The sequence below is a fragment of the Canis lupus genome, chromosome 16 (assembly GCF_048164855.1).
Source record: "Canis lupus baileyi chromosome 16, mCanLup2.hap1, whole genome shotgun sequence".
Lineage (NCBI taxonomy): Eukaryota > Metazoa > Chordata > Mammalia > Carnivora > Canidae > Canis > Canis lupus.
Window position 1 is genome coordinate 18,267,509 of NC_132853.1, and position 17,022 is coordinate 18,284,530.

Sequence of the window (17,022 nt, forward strand, 5' to 3'; positions counted from 1 at the left end):
TTAAGAGTGTACAAGTGTCCCAAGATTAAAACATTTGAGAGCTGCTATGCTATATAGTTGTGAGACATCCCACAGGGCAGTGATAAAAGTCTTGCGGTTAGACTGATGCTCCTTTTCCCCCAAGATTTCTGTGTCCTTAAGGTAATTTACTTTGACAACTGCCAATAGTGAGTATCTAAAAACTGCTAATTAAATCTCCTGCTCTAATTTTAATCTTGACACCACCCCTCCACCCCCCGCGGAACTAAGCCATTATTGGGTACAGCAGCCTCCACACATTGCTTGAATTAGGCTATCAGACCCACAAATTCAGTCTTATAAATCCTCAACATCTTCACATTAAATGCCAGCTCTTACAGACCAGATGCCTTCCAGTCTACTTAGAGAGAAACAGCCTACCTGATGAAAACAACAGCTTTTTCCAGTCCCGGGGGGTGGGGGGGCAGCTGGTGCTCTGTGCTACACGCAGCTTTCCTCCCATTCCCTAGGTTAGCAATAGAGTATATGCTGTGCTATAGCGGGGAATGCTTCCAATCTAGCTCACTGCCAAGACTTTCAGTTAAAAGAGGTGTGCCAGAAGCAAGCCTGACTTGCTGCAACTTGCAGGAGCTAGATGTGCGGAGGGCGCTGCAGCAGCACTGCAGGCTGAGGCTGGCAAGTAGCAACTATTCCAGAACAAAAATACTAATTAGCATATGATTATTATTATTATTAACATATGATATGGGATGAACCCAGCGGAGTTTAAATTTCTTATTTAGTACTTATGCTCCTGAATTTTCCCTATATTCAGACCATAAGTTAAATTTACTACTGAAATAGGTCTAGAAGGAGCAGGGATTAGTGAAAGGAAGTTTCTCCAGGCAGAAGGAAAGCTGCAGTACAAGATGTGGCTCAAAGGGAGAGGGTGGTGGTTACCATGACATTCTCTGGAAGGGGAATGGAGCTGGGATCAGATTGCCACAGGGAGGCCCCTGGTGGTCCCTCCTTTTGAACAAGATGATGTAGGAGGCAATTAAAAGGAGACCAGAGCAAAACAAGATGTCTGTTAATTCTCTCCACTGCCAGCTTCAATTAACATTTACTCTTATGTGCGTGCGTGTGTGTGTGTGTGTATATGTGTATATATATATATATACATATACACGCATATAGAATTAAGGTCTGTGCTAAAAGTTAGGTATATAAAAAAGAGTAAAATATGCTTTTTACTTTGATAGAGTTCAAAAGCTATCTCAAAAAACTTATAAATGAAGTTATGACAAAGCATAATGAATGTTGTATTATAGTTATATACCAGGACTGAGAGCAATATAAGGAGAGAAAGGTCAGAGAATGCCTCAGAAAAGGTGATGCCTAAATTGAGAAGAGTTAAGCAGATAACCTGGAAATAGCAACATGAGCAAAGTCTTAGGTCTGAACGGGCCTAGCGGTATAGGGAACAGACCCACAAGTCTGGTGTGGAGTTTCAACGAGAAGATATTCTGTATTTTATGAGCAAAAGCCCAGGGCTATTCCAAAAGTGTTCAGAAATGACAATCCAATGTGGAATCCAAAAACCTGAAAGTTTAATACGTGAAGTATTCAGAATCTACTTTAGACAAGTTTTTATTTATTTTTAAGATTTTATTTATTCATGAGAGACACAGAGAGGCAGAGACACAGGCAGAGGGAGAAGCAGGCTCCTTGAGGGGAGCCCGTGGGACTTGATCCCAGGACCCCAGGACCACACCACGAGCTGAAGGCAGACGCTCAACCACTGACCCACCTAGGCGTCCCCTAGACAAGTTTTTATTTTTATTTTTTTATTTTTATTATTTTTATTTTTTTTAAATTTATTTATGATAGTCACAGAGAGAGAAAGGGAGAGAGGCAGAGACATAGCCAGAGGGAGAAGCAGGCTCCATGCACCGGGAGCCCGACGTGGGATTCGATCCCGGGTCTCCAGGATCGCGCCCTGGGCCAAAGGCAGGCGCCAAACCGCTGCACCACCCAGGGATCCCTAGACAAGTTTTTAAACTTTAGTACTACTCCTTAAGAAAAATCCTAATCAAACCAAATCAAGATGTTAAAATAAAAAGTTAGGGGGTGCCTGGCTGGCTCAGTCAGTAAAGCATGCAACTCTACTCCTCACCCCAGGGTTGTGAGTTCAAGTCCCATGTTGGGTATAGAGATTACTTGAAAAATATACAGAAAAAGTTACTCTACCTATCGTCATTTTAATGTGCACACCACATTTATAGGAAATAACAATCTTATGATTTTTTAAATAACAGTATAAAAAACATTATTGTTGACGATGACTTACATAAGTAATTATTTAAAAATATGAGTTATCTCTTTTCTTTCCACGTTTCCTTGCAGAATAAGGAAAGGACAAAAGAGGAGCAGAAACTGAAATACGTAACCAGAGTCAAAATCCCTGCAACACAGGGAGGGAATAAGTTACTGAGTTTTCTGCCACACACACTGGGGAATATATAGTTCCTGCCCTAGCACAGGGGTCATCAAACCACAGAGGGCCAGATCTGCCACTGTAGCACAAAATCTAACACTGATGATATGTAAATGAATGGGAGTGGCCTATTTAGCCAAGGAGCTTTGGTTTATTGACCCCTGATCTAGAACTAAAGGAGTAATTGAAAGAACTGATGATCAAGGTACCATGGGAGCCTGTAAGAGTGGACTCCAATCCGGTTTTGAGGAAGTGACTTTATTTTTATTTATTGATTTATTTTTAAAGATTTTATTTATTTATTCATGAGAGACACAGAGAGAGAGGCAGAGACACAGGCAGAGGGAGAAGCAGGTTCCGTGCAGGGAACCTGATGTGGGACTCAATCCCGGGACTGCAGGATTATGCCCTGGGCCGAAGGCAGGCGCCAAACCGCTGAGCCATCCAGGGATCCCCGAGGAAGTGACTTTAAATAAAGATTGTAAGATTGTGGAGGAATTAGCCAAGGAACTGGCTTCTTTGGTGGTCATGTGAGGAGTAGTGGTATTGGAGAAGAGTACTTCCAGCAGAAGCCTCAGGATATGCTGTAGCAGGGACAGTGAGAGCCAGTTTGACTAGAGAGAGGGAGAAAGGTTCATAATGAGTTGGAGTGAAGCTCTAAGGATCTTGATAGGGTAAGTTAAAGATTTTGGACCCTAAAAGGTGCTGGGAAGCGCCTGTAGGGCTTTATTTTATTTTATTTTTTAAAGATTTTATTTATTCATGAGAGACACACACAGAGAGAGGCAGAGACAACCAGGCTCCATGTAGGGAGCCTGATGTGGGAACCTGATCCTGGGACTCCAGGATCATGCCCCAGGCCGAAGGCAGGTGCTCAAGAGCTGAGCCACCCAGGCGTCCTCCCTGCAGGGTTTTAAACAGAACTGACTTAGTTTACTTGGTAATTCAGCAAAGATTTATTTAATAAGTGCTTACTACATGTCAAGCATGTAGAAAACAAAAGTCCTTGTTCCTAGAATACTTGTATTCTGGTGTAAGAGACAAACCACAAACAAAATAAACCTTGGTGTAATTACGAGGAAGGAAATAAATACCCTCATCTCTGAGAGGGTGAGTTTAGGCTGATGTCAACAATGAGTAGGATGTGGTATCAAGAGCCAGAGGAAGGGATCCCTGGGTGGCGCAGCGGTTTGGCGCCTGCCTTTGGCCTAGGGCGTGATCCTGGAGACCCGGGATCGAGTCCCACGTCGGGCTCCCGGTGCATGGAGCCTGCTTCTCCCTCTGCCTGTGTCTCTGCCTCTGCCTCTCTCTCTCTCTCTCTGTGTGTGTGTGACTATCATAAATAAATAAAAAATTAAAAAAAAAAAAAAAAAAAGAGCCAAAGGAAGAGATTCCTAGTAGAAAAGGTGGGCAAGAACTTGGCATATGGTAGGCAATGTCCCAAGGACAATGTGACCAGAGAATGGTGAAGGCAGTAGAGTTGCAGAAGGAGGGGCCTGTTTAAGTGGAGGCTCTGAAGGCCATGGAAAACCACTGGAGTGTTTAAAGCAAGGTGATATGATTAGACTGACCAGCTACCTGCAAAATGAACTGCAGTGGGATCTGGATGGAAACAGGAAAAACTGAGGATACCACTGTTGTAGGCAAAAGATGATGGTGGTTTGGAATAGGATAGAAGCAGAGATGGAGAACAGAAAACAGATTAGAAATATATTTTGGGGGCAGCCCCTGTGGCACAGCATTTAGCGCCGCCTGCAGCCTAGGGCATGATCCTGGAGACACTGGATCGAGTCCCACGTCGGGCTCCCTGCATGGAGCCTGCTTCTCCCTCTGCCTGTGTCTCTGCCTCTCTCTCTCTCTGTGTCTCTATGAATAAATAAATAAAAAATCTTAAAAAAAAATGAAATATATTTTGGAAGAAGTGACAGGACTTACCAAAAGACTTGGGGAGAAGGATAGCAAGGGAAAAGAATCCCAGAGGATTCTCAGAGGTCTGGCCTTGGTACCATGTGGACGAGAGTACTAGTGAGACAGTACAAACCAGGTTTGGAATGATGCAAAAACTAAAATGTTCTTTTTGAGGGATGCCTGGTGGCTCAATGGCTGAACGTCTGCCTTTGACTCAGGGCGTGATCCCGGGGTCCGGGATTGAGTCCCGCATCAGGCTCCTGCAGGGAGCCTGCTTCTCCCTCTGCCTGTATCTCTGCCTCCCTCTCTCTCTGTCTCTCATGAATAAGTAAATAAAATCTTTAAAAGAAAAAAGTTAAAATGTTATTTTTATTATGATGTTAGGTTTGGGATGTCTGAGAGACATCCAAATGGAGCTATTAAACAGGCATTCTGTGTATGGATTCTTGAATATAGAAAAGGCTGGCTAGAGATTTGAACTTGACAGGTGCCAGCTTTCAGATGGTAATTAAAGCCATGAAACTGGATCACCTAAAGGAAGTAGGCAGAGAGCCCAAGATTAAACTCTGAAGGAAATTCAACACTTAGAAACTAGGTAGATAGCAAAAATGCCTAGCAAAGGAGACTGAGAAGGAGCAACCAGAGAAATGGAGACAATTCAGTAGTGAAGTGTCAATGAAACCAAGAGAAGAAAGCTGCAAGACAAGAGTAAACTGTGTTGCATATTTCAGGGATTGAGGAAAGAACAAAGTATCCATGATATTTAGCAATACAGAAATCACTGGTAACCTTGACCAGAAAAATTTCAACCAAGTGGTTATAAGAGATACCAGACTAGTAGAGTCCGAAGAATGAATAAAATTCAAGAAAGTTGACACACAGAGAAATCTGACTTTGAAGGGAAATCAAAAAAGTAGGAGGATAGTTGGAGGGGGATAAGGGGGATGCCAGAACATAATGTGTATGTCATGGCAACGTAGGACTGGGTGACTGATTTTACTGGAGAATAATAGGAAGAATCCAAGGACTTTACACAGGGTCCTGATCACAGTGCCACTTACTGAGATCAAGAACTTAAGACCAAGGGCAAATTTACTTGCCTCCAAAGACCGTTTCCAGTATAGCCCCTTCTTGTGAAGGGCTACTGAGGGACAACTGTGAAACGTGACTGAGCCTCTCTAGACTGCACCACTTCTAAACGTGATTAACCTCTAAATGAGATTTAAACCTCTTAGGGAGTAACTATGCTTATCTTATCTTGTAGCCATACAAGCCAGCTAAAGAAGAATGTATTTGTACTGGCTGAAGGGACACAAGTGATAGAAAAGGGATCTAAATTCAGAGGATAAGGAAACAATCACACTTTTGTAATCAATACACTTTAGAACCAGTCACTTCCAAATAAACAGTGCAAGTAGGCGTTTTTTTCTCTCGAAGAAATTAATCAAATTCAAAACTGTTTACACTCTCTATGTTCGTTAATAGCAGCGGTGTAACTCAATACTCCCTTGCTACTTCTGATATTACAGTGAATTTCCATGGACATATTATCAGAGAGCTTAGGCCTCCTCTTAAAGAAAAATAAGTATCACTTCTTGAAACCACCAAAAGGAACGAACTGCTCCAGCAAGGGACTGCCTGGAGAGAAAGGCAGAAACTGGAAGAAAATGAAGCTTTGACTTAATAGCCTATTCTGATGTTTGTGGTAGGCGACTGATGGAGGCAGCCATCTATAAAAAGTTCTAATCTTATTTTTAACAATACCGAAAAAGATGGTATTTGGCATCGCCCTGTAGCCTGATGGCCGAGCTGCTGTAAGATCCGTAGATTTAACACCACCAGAACAAAAAAATTCGGTCACCTGATCCTGACTCAGAAGCCCCAAGTCCTTCCATTCCCAATCCTTTGGCGTGGCCCAATTTTCACAAGCTCTCGGGAGAAGGACGGAATCCCAGGAAGCTTGTTGATACAACAGGGCACCCAATTCACGGGTTTCGGGTAGCACAGGGTTAGGAAAAGCTCTGAGACTCTAGGCAACTACTCTGGTTTCCTTCTCCTTTCCCCCTCATAGAGCAGAGAAGGCCCGGAGGGCCCCCTTCTTCCCGCATACGGCTCCCCAGTACCTCTTCTCTTACGGGACCAGGCCCTAGGAGCCTGGTTCCTCACCTGACCGGTTTAGAGGAACACGCTTTCCAGTTCGAACTTTACCTGCCTGAAGCCGCCGCTACTCCGGTGCGCTAAGCCCCCACCGAGGAAAATGGAGTCGTCGAACCGAGACTGGGAAAGGATAGTACGGACCCACCGCACGGCCCCTCCGCCGCCACCGCCGCCGCTGCTGCGTCAACGTGCTACGTCACTTCCGGCTCCCTGTCACTGGGAGTGGGCGGGCTCTTTCTTGCTCTCTCTTCTCTCACCCGGCTCTCGGGGCTTCGTTTGGGAGGACGCGAATACTTGCCGTAGCGGTTCAGGAAGGTAAGTGTCACAGAGACTTGGGAACAGAGCTTCGGGATCGGAAACGTCAGGCCTCGCGGCTTCCTCAGGCCGCTCTAGCCAAAGGAACCATAAAGACTAGACGAGGGCTTTCTCATTTCCTCCTCTCTGTGGTTCCGTCCGCAGCTTCCGGTTCCGGGGAGGGGCCGAGTTTTCTCCGAAGATTAGGGGCTGTGCGCTACAGCTAGGATGGCTGTGGTGTCGCTACTGTTGTTGGGAGGTTTGTGGAATGCTGTGGGGGCGTCCAATCTGGCTGTCGTTACATGCGGCTCTGTGGTGAAGCTACTCAATACGCGCCACAACGTGCGATTGCACTCACACGACGTGCGCTATGGGTCAGGTACTGCTGCCCGGGTTCGGGTGGGCTGGGAAGGCCTGGTAGGCTCCGGAGGGGGCGGAGCCAAGAGAAGATCTGAGGGGTGTGGTTTGGGAAGGTTAGAGGAGCTCGGGGGAGATTCCTGAGGTCTAGAGGCGGAGAATTGGGCGTAGTACCAGCTTCTATCCGGTGAGCTACGTATCGGGCACATTACACATGTACTTTTTAGGATTTATAACATTCCTACGAGGAGGAGACGATTGTTATCCTCATTTTACAGATGAGAAAACAAACTCAAATCGCATGCTCAGAGCCTTGCAGCTAGTGAATGACAGAGGCGGGGTTCGAACCAAATCTGTCCAGTTTCAAACCCTGCTTTCAGCTACTCCAGGGTGGCACTACTCAGTGCGGGAGAGACAGACATGTAGAAAATTACAGTAAGTGCTGTACCAAAGAAGTCTTGAACTCCAAGACCTCACTCTTTGACTGTATCTTTCTATTCTAGCTGTTTTGCATCTTAAACTCGCTCTTCAACTCTTTCTCTGGCCTCTTTTTATTCAAACTTTACCCTACTTGTAAGAATTTTAAGCACTCATTGGAATTTGAGAGGAAACCGCTTAGAGGGCTTTATAACATAGGAAATTAAAATGCTTGGTTTGTGGGTTCATTTATAATTTAGCAGTTTGTTGACCCGTTCATTCATTCAGTGTAGGTTTAATAAACTCTTATGTCCCTAATATTGTTCTAGACACAGGAGATACAATAGTGAGCCAGTTAGCAAGTTACAGGAAAACAACTGACAAAAAAGAGAAAAGTTAGTGAGGATACTCAATGCATCTAGGATCATTGCTAGATTTCTATCTTAGATGACTGATGATGCTATTAGCTAAGAGAGCATGGGGGCTAGTCTGTGGTTTATGATTCTCAAAACATGTCTGACCAGTTAGACTAGGAAAGGAACTGAGTTGTTGTCCTTGGGATGTCTTATAATCCTAGCAGCCATTCAGTGAACACCTGCTGTGTGTCTAGCTTGTTACTTTTTAACTTGATCTAGTTTCCTAGTTTGATTCTACTAAATCAGTGTGGGAGAGAGGTCTGACAATAGGAATCTGTAGATTTGAAAACTTCTTCCGGTGCTTGTAATGGGCAGCTAGATTTGAGAACCAGATTCGGTCTGGAGCTCAAAAGAGATCTGTGCTGAGCCTGAGGTAGAGTTAAGTACAACATCATTGTACTGGGGGTGGGGGGAATTGAAGATGTGGGTAGAGTACCTGCGATTGCCCAGAATGAACTGTGGTTCTCAATCTGGTGTCGATTTGAATCACTTGAAAAACCTGTTGAAGCATGTATAAATGCTTTTGTCCTGATCTCCGATCAGTGAGTATTTAAGGGGCACCTGGGTGGATCAGTGGGTTGAGTATCTACCTGCAGCTCAGGTCATGATCCTGGGGTCCTGGGATCGAGCCCCGCATCAGGCTGACTGCAGGGAGTCTGCTTCTCCCTCTGCTCATTCTCTCTCTCTCTCTCTCTCTCTAGCAAATAAAATCTTAAAAAAAAAATATATATATATACATATATATATATGTATAGAGTGGATAAGGACTGAACTCTGAGTGATCCCAATGTTTAAGGGTGGGAGAGGAGTCTACAGCCATACCACTCTGAATGCAGTCCCATCTGCTGTCTGATCTCTGAATCATGGGGAGAGGAAGTCAAGGGTTGAATAAAACTGAAAAAATAGAAGACGCAAAGTATGGACTATAATTTAATGATACATGATAATAACCCAGGACCAAGTGAGCTGTAAGGCAATAACCAAGAAGTAAGGAAGGAGGCTTGGTTTGCCTCTTTTTTTTTTTTTTAAAAAAAGATGTAACAAACTTATTGTGAGCTGAGTGGAAGAGGCAATAGAGAGAAGCTGGTAGGTTGGCTACAGACGTTCACCCATATAATTGTGGTGCAAGGTGTAATGTGTTAAGTGTGAAAGGTGTCATTAAAAGGCTGTCAGGTGAGGCCAGGCTGACTGAAGGCAAAGCTAGGAAGAACAGGAGAGAGTAACAGGGCAGCCCCGGTGGCGCAGCAGTTTAGCGCCGCCTGCAGCCCGGGGTTTGATCCTGGGGACCCTGGATCAAGTCCCACGTCGGGCTCCCTGCATGGAGCCTGCTTCTCCCTCTCCCTCTGCCTGTGCCTCTGCCTCTCTCTCTCTCTCTCTCTCTGTGTGTCTCTATGGATAAATAAATAAAATCTTAAAAAAAAAAAAAAAAAGAGAGAGTAACAAGGAAAGTGTCAAGTGCCTTTATTTATTTTTTTAGATTTTATTTATTGATTCATGAGAGACACCGGCACCCTGCAGGGAACCTGGTAAGGGACTCGATCCCAGACCCTGGGATCATGACCTGACCCAAAGGCAGACACTCAGCCACTGAACTACCCAGGAGCCCCTGTCAAGTGCCTTTAAAGAATTGAGTAGTAGATGAAGGTTTAGGGAATAGAATATCCCCAGAGTTTATATGAGAGAGTAGTCTTTCTGATATAACGACAGAAAGTAAAGCTTTGTGGGAGTTCTAGAGTTGGGCTATCTATGTTCAAACCCCAGCGCTGTCTCTTGGTGCTGTGTGACCATGGGTGTACTATTCAGCTTTTCTGACATTCCAGTGTAAATTGGGGATGATAATAATAATACCTACTTTAGAGAATATATACATGTATCAAATAAGAATATTCAGGCAAAAGGTTTGGATTGGTATCTCACATTTAGAAAGTGCTCAGTACACATTAGCTGACTACTACCAATTATTATTTGTATATTTTCCTTTTTAAGCCTGTAGCTATGTGTTTAACTTGGTGCCTTTTTTTTTTCTTTTTTTTAAGATTTATTCATTCATGAGAGAGAGAGAGAGAGGCAGAGACACAGGCAGAGGGAGAAGCAGGCTCCATGCAGGGAGCCTGATGCGGGACTTGATCCTGGGACTCCAGGATCATGCCCTGGGCCAAAGGCAGGCGCTAAACTGCTGAGCTACCTCGGCTGCCCTAACTTGGTGCCTTTTAACCTGAAGAATTGTACCTCTTTAAGCAGTATTAACCAAATTTAGAGGACTTACAAATACTTTTTTTTTTTTTTAAGATTTTATTTATTTTTTCATGAGACAGAGAGAGAGGCAGGCAGACAGAGACACAGGGAGAGGAAGAAGCAGGCTCCATGCAGGAGCCTGATGCAGGACTCGATCCCGGGACTCCAGGACCATGCCCTGGGCTGGAGGCAGGTGCTAAACCACTGAGCCACCCAGGGATCCCCATAAATACCCCTCCTTTTTTTAAAGATTTATTTATTTATTTATTCATGAGACACACAGAGAAAGGCAGAGACATAGGCAGAGGGAGAAGCAGGCTCCATACAGGGATCCTGATGTGGGACTCAATCCCAGGACCCTGGGATCGCACCCTGAGCTGAAGGCAGACACTCAACCGCTGAGCCACCCAGATGTCCCCTTATAAATACTTTTATAACCTATTGATAGATAACTTATGGGGAATTCAGGACCTGCAGTGATTAATTGCTTGGATTAAAGTTGACAGCAAAAGCAAAAGCTGGTCTCCTTTTTATTGTGAAATGTGACAAGGTTTTGATTGTAATACATAGTAAGCATTGAATAATATTAAACAGACTTCTATTTATTTATTTATTATTTTTTAAATTTTTATTTATTTATGATAGTCACACAGAGAGAGAGAGAGAGGCAGAGACACAGGCAGAGGGAGAAGCAGGCTCCATGCACCCGGAGCCCGACGTGGGATTCGATCCCGGGTCTCCAGGATCGCGCCCTGGGCCAAAGGCAGGCGCTAAACAGCTGCGCCACCCAGGGATCCCTAAACATACTTCTATTATGTGATTAAACACCTGGCATATACCAGGGGCTATCCAGGTTATTGTATATAGGTGACTAATAGTTGTGTTTCAAAAAAAAATGGATATAAGTTAATTTATTTAGTGCCCTTTGATGCAAATTCTTAGTTTTCTGATATGCTACAGTCTTAAGTATAATTTATCGGAAAATAATAATGTTTATGTATTATTGTAATAACATATATTTAAGTATGTGTACTATATGAAATATAAACATTATTTTTCACTTATATTTAAATGCTGTAGATGAAAAAATTTCAAGCATAGAGTTTCCTCTCTCCACTCCTTCAAACCTGTTTTATGACACAGGACGCATTATTGGCCTTAGAAAAGAGAGGGATTAGGTTGAGCTCACTCTCCTTTCTTTACCTTTTTTTTTTTTTTTTTTTTTTTTGAACTGCAGGTAGTGGGCAGCAGTCAGTGACAGGTGTAACCTCTGTGGATGACAGCAATAGTTACTGGAGGATACGGGGGAAAACAGCTACAGTGTGTGAGAGAGGAACCCCCATCAGATGTGGCCAGCCCATCCGGCTGACACATGTCAACACTGGCCGAAACCTTCATAGTCACCACTTCACCTCACCTCTCTCTGGAAACCAGGTGAGATGGCATCCTGTGGATCATTGATGCCCTGTGCATAACTCAGTTGAGTTGTCTAATATTTTGGTTTTAGCCCTTTCTTTTCAAGGTGTAGATACTCTTTTTTGTGTGTGCAGACCTGGAGAATGCCTTTGTCTCATAAGTGTGAAGGAAATTGTTTCTGGTCAAAATAGACTTTACATCTAGATGAAATCAAGAAATGAGGAAAGACAAAAGGTATGTGTTAGCATATCATAAGTCATCTTGATAAATTCTGCAGTAAAGAAACCCAATGTTGACATAGGAAAAGATGTTCAACATCACTAATCATCAGGGAAATGCAAATCAATACCATAGTAAGATATTACCTTATACCTTACAGAATGGCTACAATCAAAAAACAAGAAATAACAAGTGTTGGCAAAGATGTGGAAAAAAGGGAACCCTTGAGCACTGTTGGTAGGAATGTAAATTGGTGCAGCCACTGTGAAAAACAGTATGGAGGTTCCTCAAAAAATTAAAAATGGAAATATATGATCCAATAATTCTAGTACTAAGTATTAGAGAAAATGAAAACACGAATTTGGAAAGATAAACGCACCACTATGTTTATTGCAGCATTATTTAAAATCACCAAGATATGGAAACAACCTAAGTGTACATCAGTAGATTAATGGGTGAGGGAAATATGGTGTATACATATATATGCAACAGAATATTACTCAGCTATAAAAAAATAATGAGATCTTGCCATTTGTGACAACATGGATGGACCTTGAAGGTACTAGGCTAAGTGAAATAAGTCAGACAAATACCGTATGACTTCATTTATATATGGAATCTAAGAAAACAAATGAACAGCAAAAAGCAGAATCAGACCTATTAGAGAACAAATTGATGGTTGTCAGAGAGGAACGGATTGGGGAGATGGGCAGAATGGATGAAGGGGAATGGGAGATAACAGGCTTCTAGCTATGGAATGAAGAAGTCACAGGGATAAAAGGTACAGCATAGGGATGTAGTTGGTGATAATTGTAAAAGCATTGTGTAGTGACCAGTGGTAGCTATACTTGCGGTGAACATAGCATAATGTATAGACATGTTGAATCACAATGTTGTACACCTGAAACTGCTAGAACAATGTGTGTCAACTATACTTGTAATAAACGTTTTCTAAATTTTGAATAAAAATTATTATTTTAGGGACGCCTGGGTGGCTCAGTGGTTGAGCATTTGCCTTTGGCTCAGGGCATGATCCCAGAGTTCCAGGATCAAGTCCCACATCGGGCTCCCTGCATGGAGCCTGCTTCTCCCTCTGCCTATGTCTCTGCCTCTGTGTCTCTCCTGAATCAATAAATAAAAGATTTAAAAAGAGGGGATCCCTGTGTGGCTCAGCAGTTTTGCGCCTGCCTTTGGCCCAGGGTGCACTCCTGGGGTCCCGGGATCGAGTCCCGCGTCGGGCTCCTGGCATGGCGCCTGCTTCTCCCTCTGCCTGTCTGTCTCTCTCTCTATCATAAAATAAAAATAAATCTTTAAATAAAAAAATAAAAATAAAGATTTAAAAAGATTATTATTTTAAATGATGCCAACTAACCACATTAGGAAAATGAATTAAGTATTATCCCACTTTTTTAATTTAAAAAAAATTTCTTTTTTCTAAAGATGTTATTCATGAGAGAAACAGAGAAAGAGGCAGAGACAGGCCCAGGGAGAAGCAGGCTCCTTGCAGGGAGCCCGATGTGGGACTTGATCCCCAGACCCCAGGATCACGCCCTGAGCTGAAGGCAGATGCTCAACCGCTGAGCCACCCAGGCATCCCTTAATTTTTATTTTTTAATTAATTAAAAAAAAATAAGCTCAATGCCTAATGTGGGGTTTGAACTCAGCACCTCGAGATCAATAATCACATACTCTACCTACTGAGCCAGCCAGGCCTCCCAATATTATGCCATTTTTTTTTTAAGCCTTGAGGTTTTAGGAGATAGCCCTTAATGACTGCTTCCCTCCCACCCCCACTTTGCACGTGGTTTTTCCTATTAGCATCTTATGTTAGTATGGTAAATTTTCTTCAGTTTATAAAGCAGTATTCATACATTGTTATCAGCTAAATTCCATAGTTTATTTTGATTTCCTAATTTTTACCTACTGTACTTTTTCTGTTCCAGGAGCACATCCAGGATATCATATTACATTTAGTTGTCATGTCTCCTCAGGCTTCTTTTAGGTGTAACAGTTTCTCAAACTCTTCTTTTTGATGACCTCGACGGTTTTGAGGAATGCTGGTCAAGTATATTATAGGGTGCTCCTCTCTGGATTTGTCTGATGTTTTTGTTACGATTAGATCAGACTTAACAAAGGTTTTTGGAGGATACCTGGGTGGCTCAGTCGGTTAAGCATCTGCCTTTGGCTCAGGTCATGATCCCAGGGTCCTGGGATCCAGCCCTACATACGGCTCCCTGCTCAGCAGGGAGTCTGCTTCTCCCCGTCTGTCTGCCTCTCCCCTAGTTTGTGCTCTCTCTCTTGCTCAAAAAAATAAAAATAGGGCAGCCCCCATGCGCAGCGTCCTGGGGACCCTGGATCGAGTCCCAAGTCGAGCCTGCTTCTCCCTCTGCCTGTGCCTCTGCCCCCCTTTCTCTCTCTCTGTTTCTATGAATAAATAAATAAAATCTTTACCAAAAAAAGAATTAATAAAAAAATAAAAATATCTTTATTTTATTATTATTATTATTTTTTAAAGATTTATTTATTCATTCAGAGAGAGCGAAGAGAGAGACAGAGACACAGGCAGAGGGAGAAGCAGGCTCCATGCAGGAAGCCCGATGTGGGACTCGATCCTGGGTCTCCAGGATCACACCCCGGGCTGCAGGCGGCGCTAAACCGCTGCGCCACCAGGGCTACCCCTATTTTATTATTTTTTAAGATTTTATTTATTTATTCACGAGAAACACTTGGAGAGGCAGAGACATAGGCAGAGGGAAAAGCAGGCTCCCTGCAGGGAGCCTGATGTGGGACTCGGTCCCAGGACCCCGGGATCATGACCTGAGCCAAAGGCAGATGCTCAACCACTGAGCCACCCAGGTACCCAATAAAAATATCTTTAAAATTATATAGTTTATATAGCTTAGCGTGTATTTATTTATTTCTGAAATACTCCATAACTTTTTTATTGCAGTAGAAACTGAATATTTGGCCTTAAGGGTAATGGGATTAAAAGACAAGTGGAAGGACTCTGCTATTATTTATTCTGTTACTTCATTTAGTTTTCAAAATTATTGTAAAGGTGATACTGTCATCAGTTTTTAGAGGAGAAAATTAAGGAATTACACGGAGTGGAGATTCAAGATCTGCCAGTCTCCACAGTCCATTCCCCCTTTCAATTTGTGTTGCTCACCGGGTCTCTTAAAATATAAAGAGGCAGAAATATTTAAAGTCAAATAGCAAGAGTAAGACTGTAAGAGAAGATATAAGGCAAATACAGGATTACTTGCAAACTTAGTATTTGGAACATAATCCTAGGGCAACTGATTTCATGTCCTTTGTGTCTTTTTATCTTTTTCCACAGTTTGTTTATTATTTTAAAAGTTTTCCCCCAGTTTATTTTTATTTTATTTTTTTAAAAGCTGACTTTTTTCTTTTTTAAAATATTTTATTTATTTGTTTATTCATGTGATACACAGAGAGGCAGAGAGATAGACAGAGGGAGCAGCAGGCTTCTCGCGGGGAGCCCAGTGCACAACTCGATCCCAGGACCAGGATCATGCCCTGAGCCAAAGACAGATGCTCAACTGCTGAGCCACCCAGGCATCCTTCCCCCAGTTTATTTTTAAATACTGGAAAGCCTCTTATTTTTCTTCCTAGTTTTTCCCTCTCCTTTCCAAGCCTATGTGTCAGTCATGCTAATATTGCTACCATTTGTGTCTTTCAGGAAGTGAGTGCTTTTGGTGAGGAAGGTGAAGGTGATTATCTGGATGACTGGACTGTGCTCTGTAATGGGCCCTACTGGGTGAGGGATGGTGAGGTGCGGTTCAAGCACTCTTCCACTGAAGTTCTGCTGTCCGTCACAGGAGAACAATATGGTCGACCTATTAGTGGGCAAAAGGAGGTACATGGCATGGCCCAGCCAAGCCAGAACAACTACTGGAAAGCCATGGAAGGCATCTTCATGAAGCCCAGTGAGTTGTTAAAGGCAGAAGCTCATCACGCAGAGCTATGAGCCTGGAAGCTGTAAGCCACTGTTACCACACAGTGTTCATGACATCTGCTGCTGCTCCACCTTGGGATCCCTGCCACAGGTTCCCTGGGCAGTGGCCATGTCCCCACTGAGATGAAGATGCGTGACAGAAAACAGTGGCTGTGTTTGGAAGCTTTAGCCCTTCACACTTGAATTGGTGGTTCTTCCAGACTTTCGGTCAGTTCTTTTTGAGTACCGGACTTGCTGGTGAAGGAGCAGATGTTTTTATTCATATTGATAAAACAGAAACTAAGGGAGATACCTCTCTTCGTTGGGAAATTTTTACTCTTCAGAAGCTTGGCATCATGGATTATCAATGTGTGACTTTTACTCTTTCTCCAAAGTGATAAAGAATTTCATTATTAGTCACCAATGTTGTCATTTATTAAGTGTGCTGTTTTATAATCTGATTGGCCCTGGAGTCCTACACAAGTCACTGCTATCACTAGAGATGCTGGGAGCCTTACTTGCATCCAGATTTTTCTTCTGTTTTCACTTTTCTCCTAGCACTTCACTTTTACTAGATTTTGGCTAATTATGGCCAAAGACCCTGAAGGAATACAGCTTAATAAATAGCCAATGAAATGTTTTTTGGATTTGTTAACTGCAGTTGAGAAAAAGGTGTAGGGGTAGAAAGAGGAACCAATATTCACTGTCTGCTAAATACTAGATGCTGTATTATATATAGATCTTACCTCCTTTAATCTTCACAGATACAGGGTCAATTTTACAGTAAAATAATACAGATTTTACAATACAGAACATAGAGGTTGAGTAACTGCCTGGATTCTTAAAGCTAGTAAATAAGAATAGGAATCTAGCTGTGTCTGGCTCGCATTCTTTTTACTACACTGCAATTGTGTTTTGCTCTGTTATCATCTCTTTTTGGTAAATGTAGGGATATCTTTCTCTAAAAGGGGGTAGAAGACTTTTTGTCCTCTCTTTACCTCATTTCTTCCTGTCTGCTGGTCAATTCCAGAAAGTTTGCTCCTAGGTCTTTTGAGCATGGACGTGGTGAACAGAGGTGTCTGCCACATCTGCTGGAATTTCAGTGACTAGCCATCCTTATTTTTAGAAAGAATGATTTTTTTTTCCCTCCTTTGCTATATGGACATACCATTAAACTTTTGGGGATACCC

At 42.9% G+C, this 17,022-nt stretch overlaps 2 protein-coding genes across 3 annotated transcripts in view; one reads left to right on the top strand and one right to left on the bottom strand.

The window, feature by feature from the left end:
* SUPT6H (SPT6 homolog, histone chaperone and transcription elongation factor) overlaps positions 1-6,981 on the bottom strand; it is a 36,793-nt gene extending 29,812 nt beyond the window's left edge. Inside the window, exon 1 of one of the 2 annotated variants that reach the window (XM_072779308.1) lies at positions 6,572-6,981. The gene's annotated coding sequence lies outside the window, so the exon portion shown is untranslated. The remainder of the gene's footprint in view (positions 1-6,571) is intronic. The other variant, XM_072779310.1, reaches the window with a different exon arrangement.
* On the top strand, positions 6,980-16,252 carry SDF2 (stromal cell derived factor 2). The gene is made up of 3 exons (XM_072779321.1): positions 6,980-7,193; positions 11,477-11,673; positions 15,578-16,252. The coding sequence occupies exons 1-3, from the start codon at positions 7,043-7,045 to the stop codon at positions 15,863-15,865; spliced, it is 636 nt and encodes a 211-aa protein (XP_072635422.1). The 5' UTR covers positions 6,980-7,042; the 3' UTR covers positions 15,866-16,252.
* Positions 16,253-17,022: the final 770 nt, after the last annotated feature.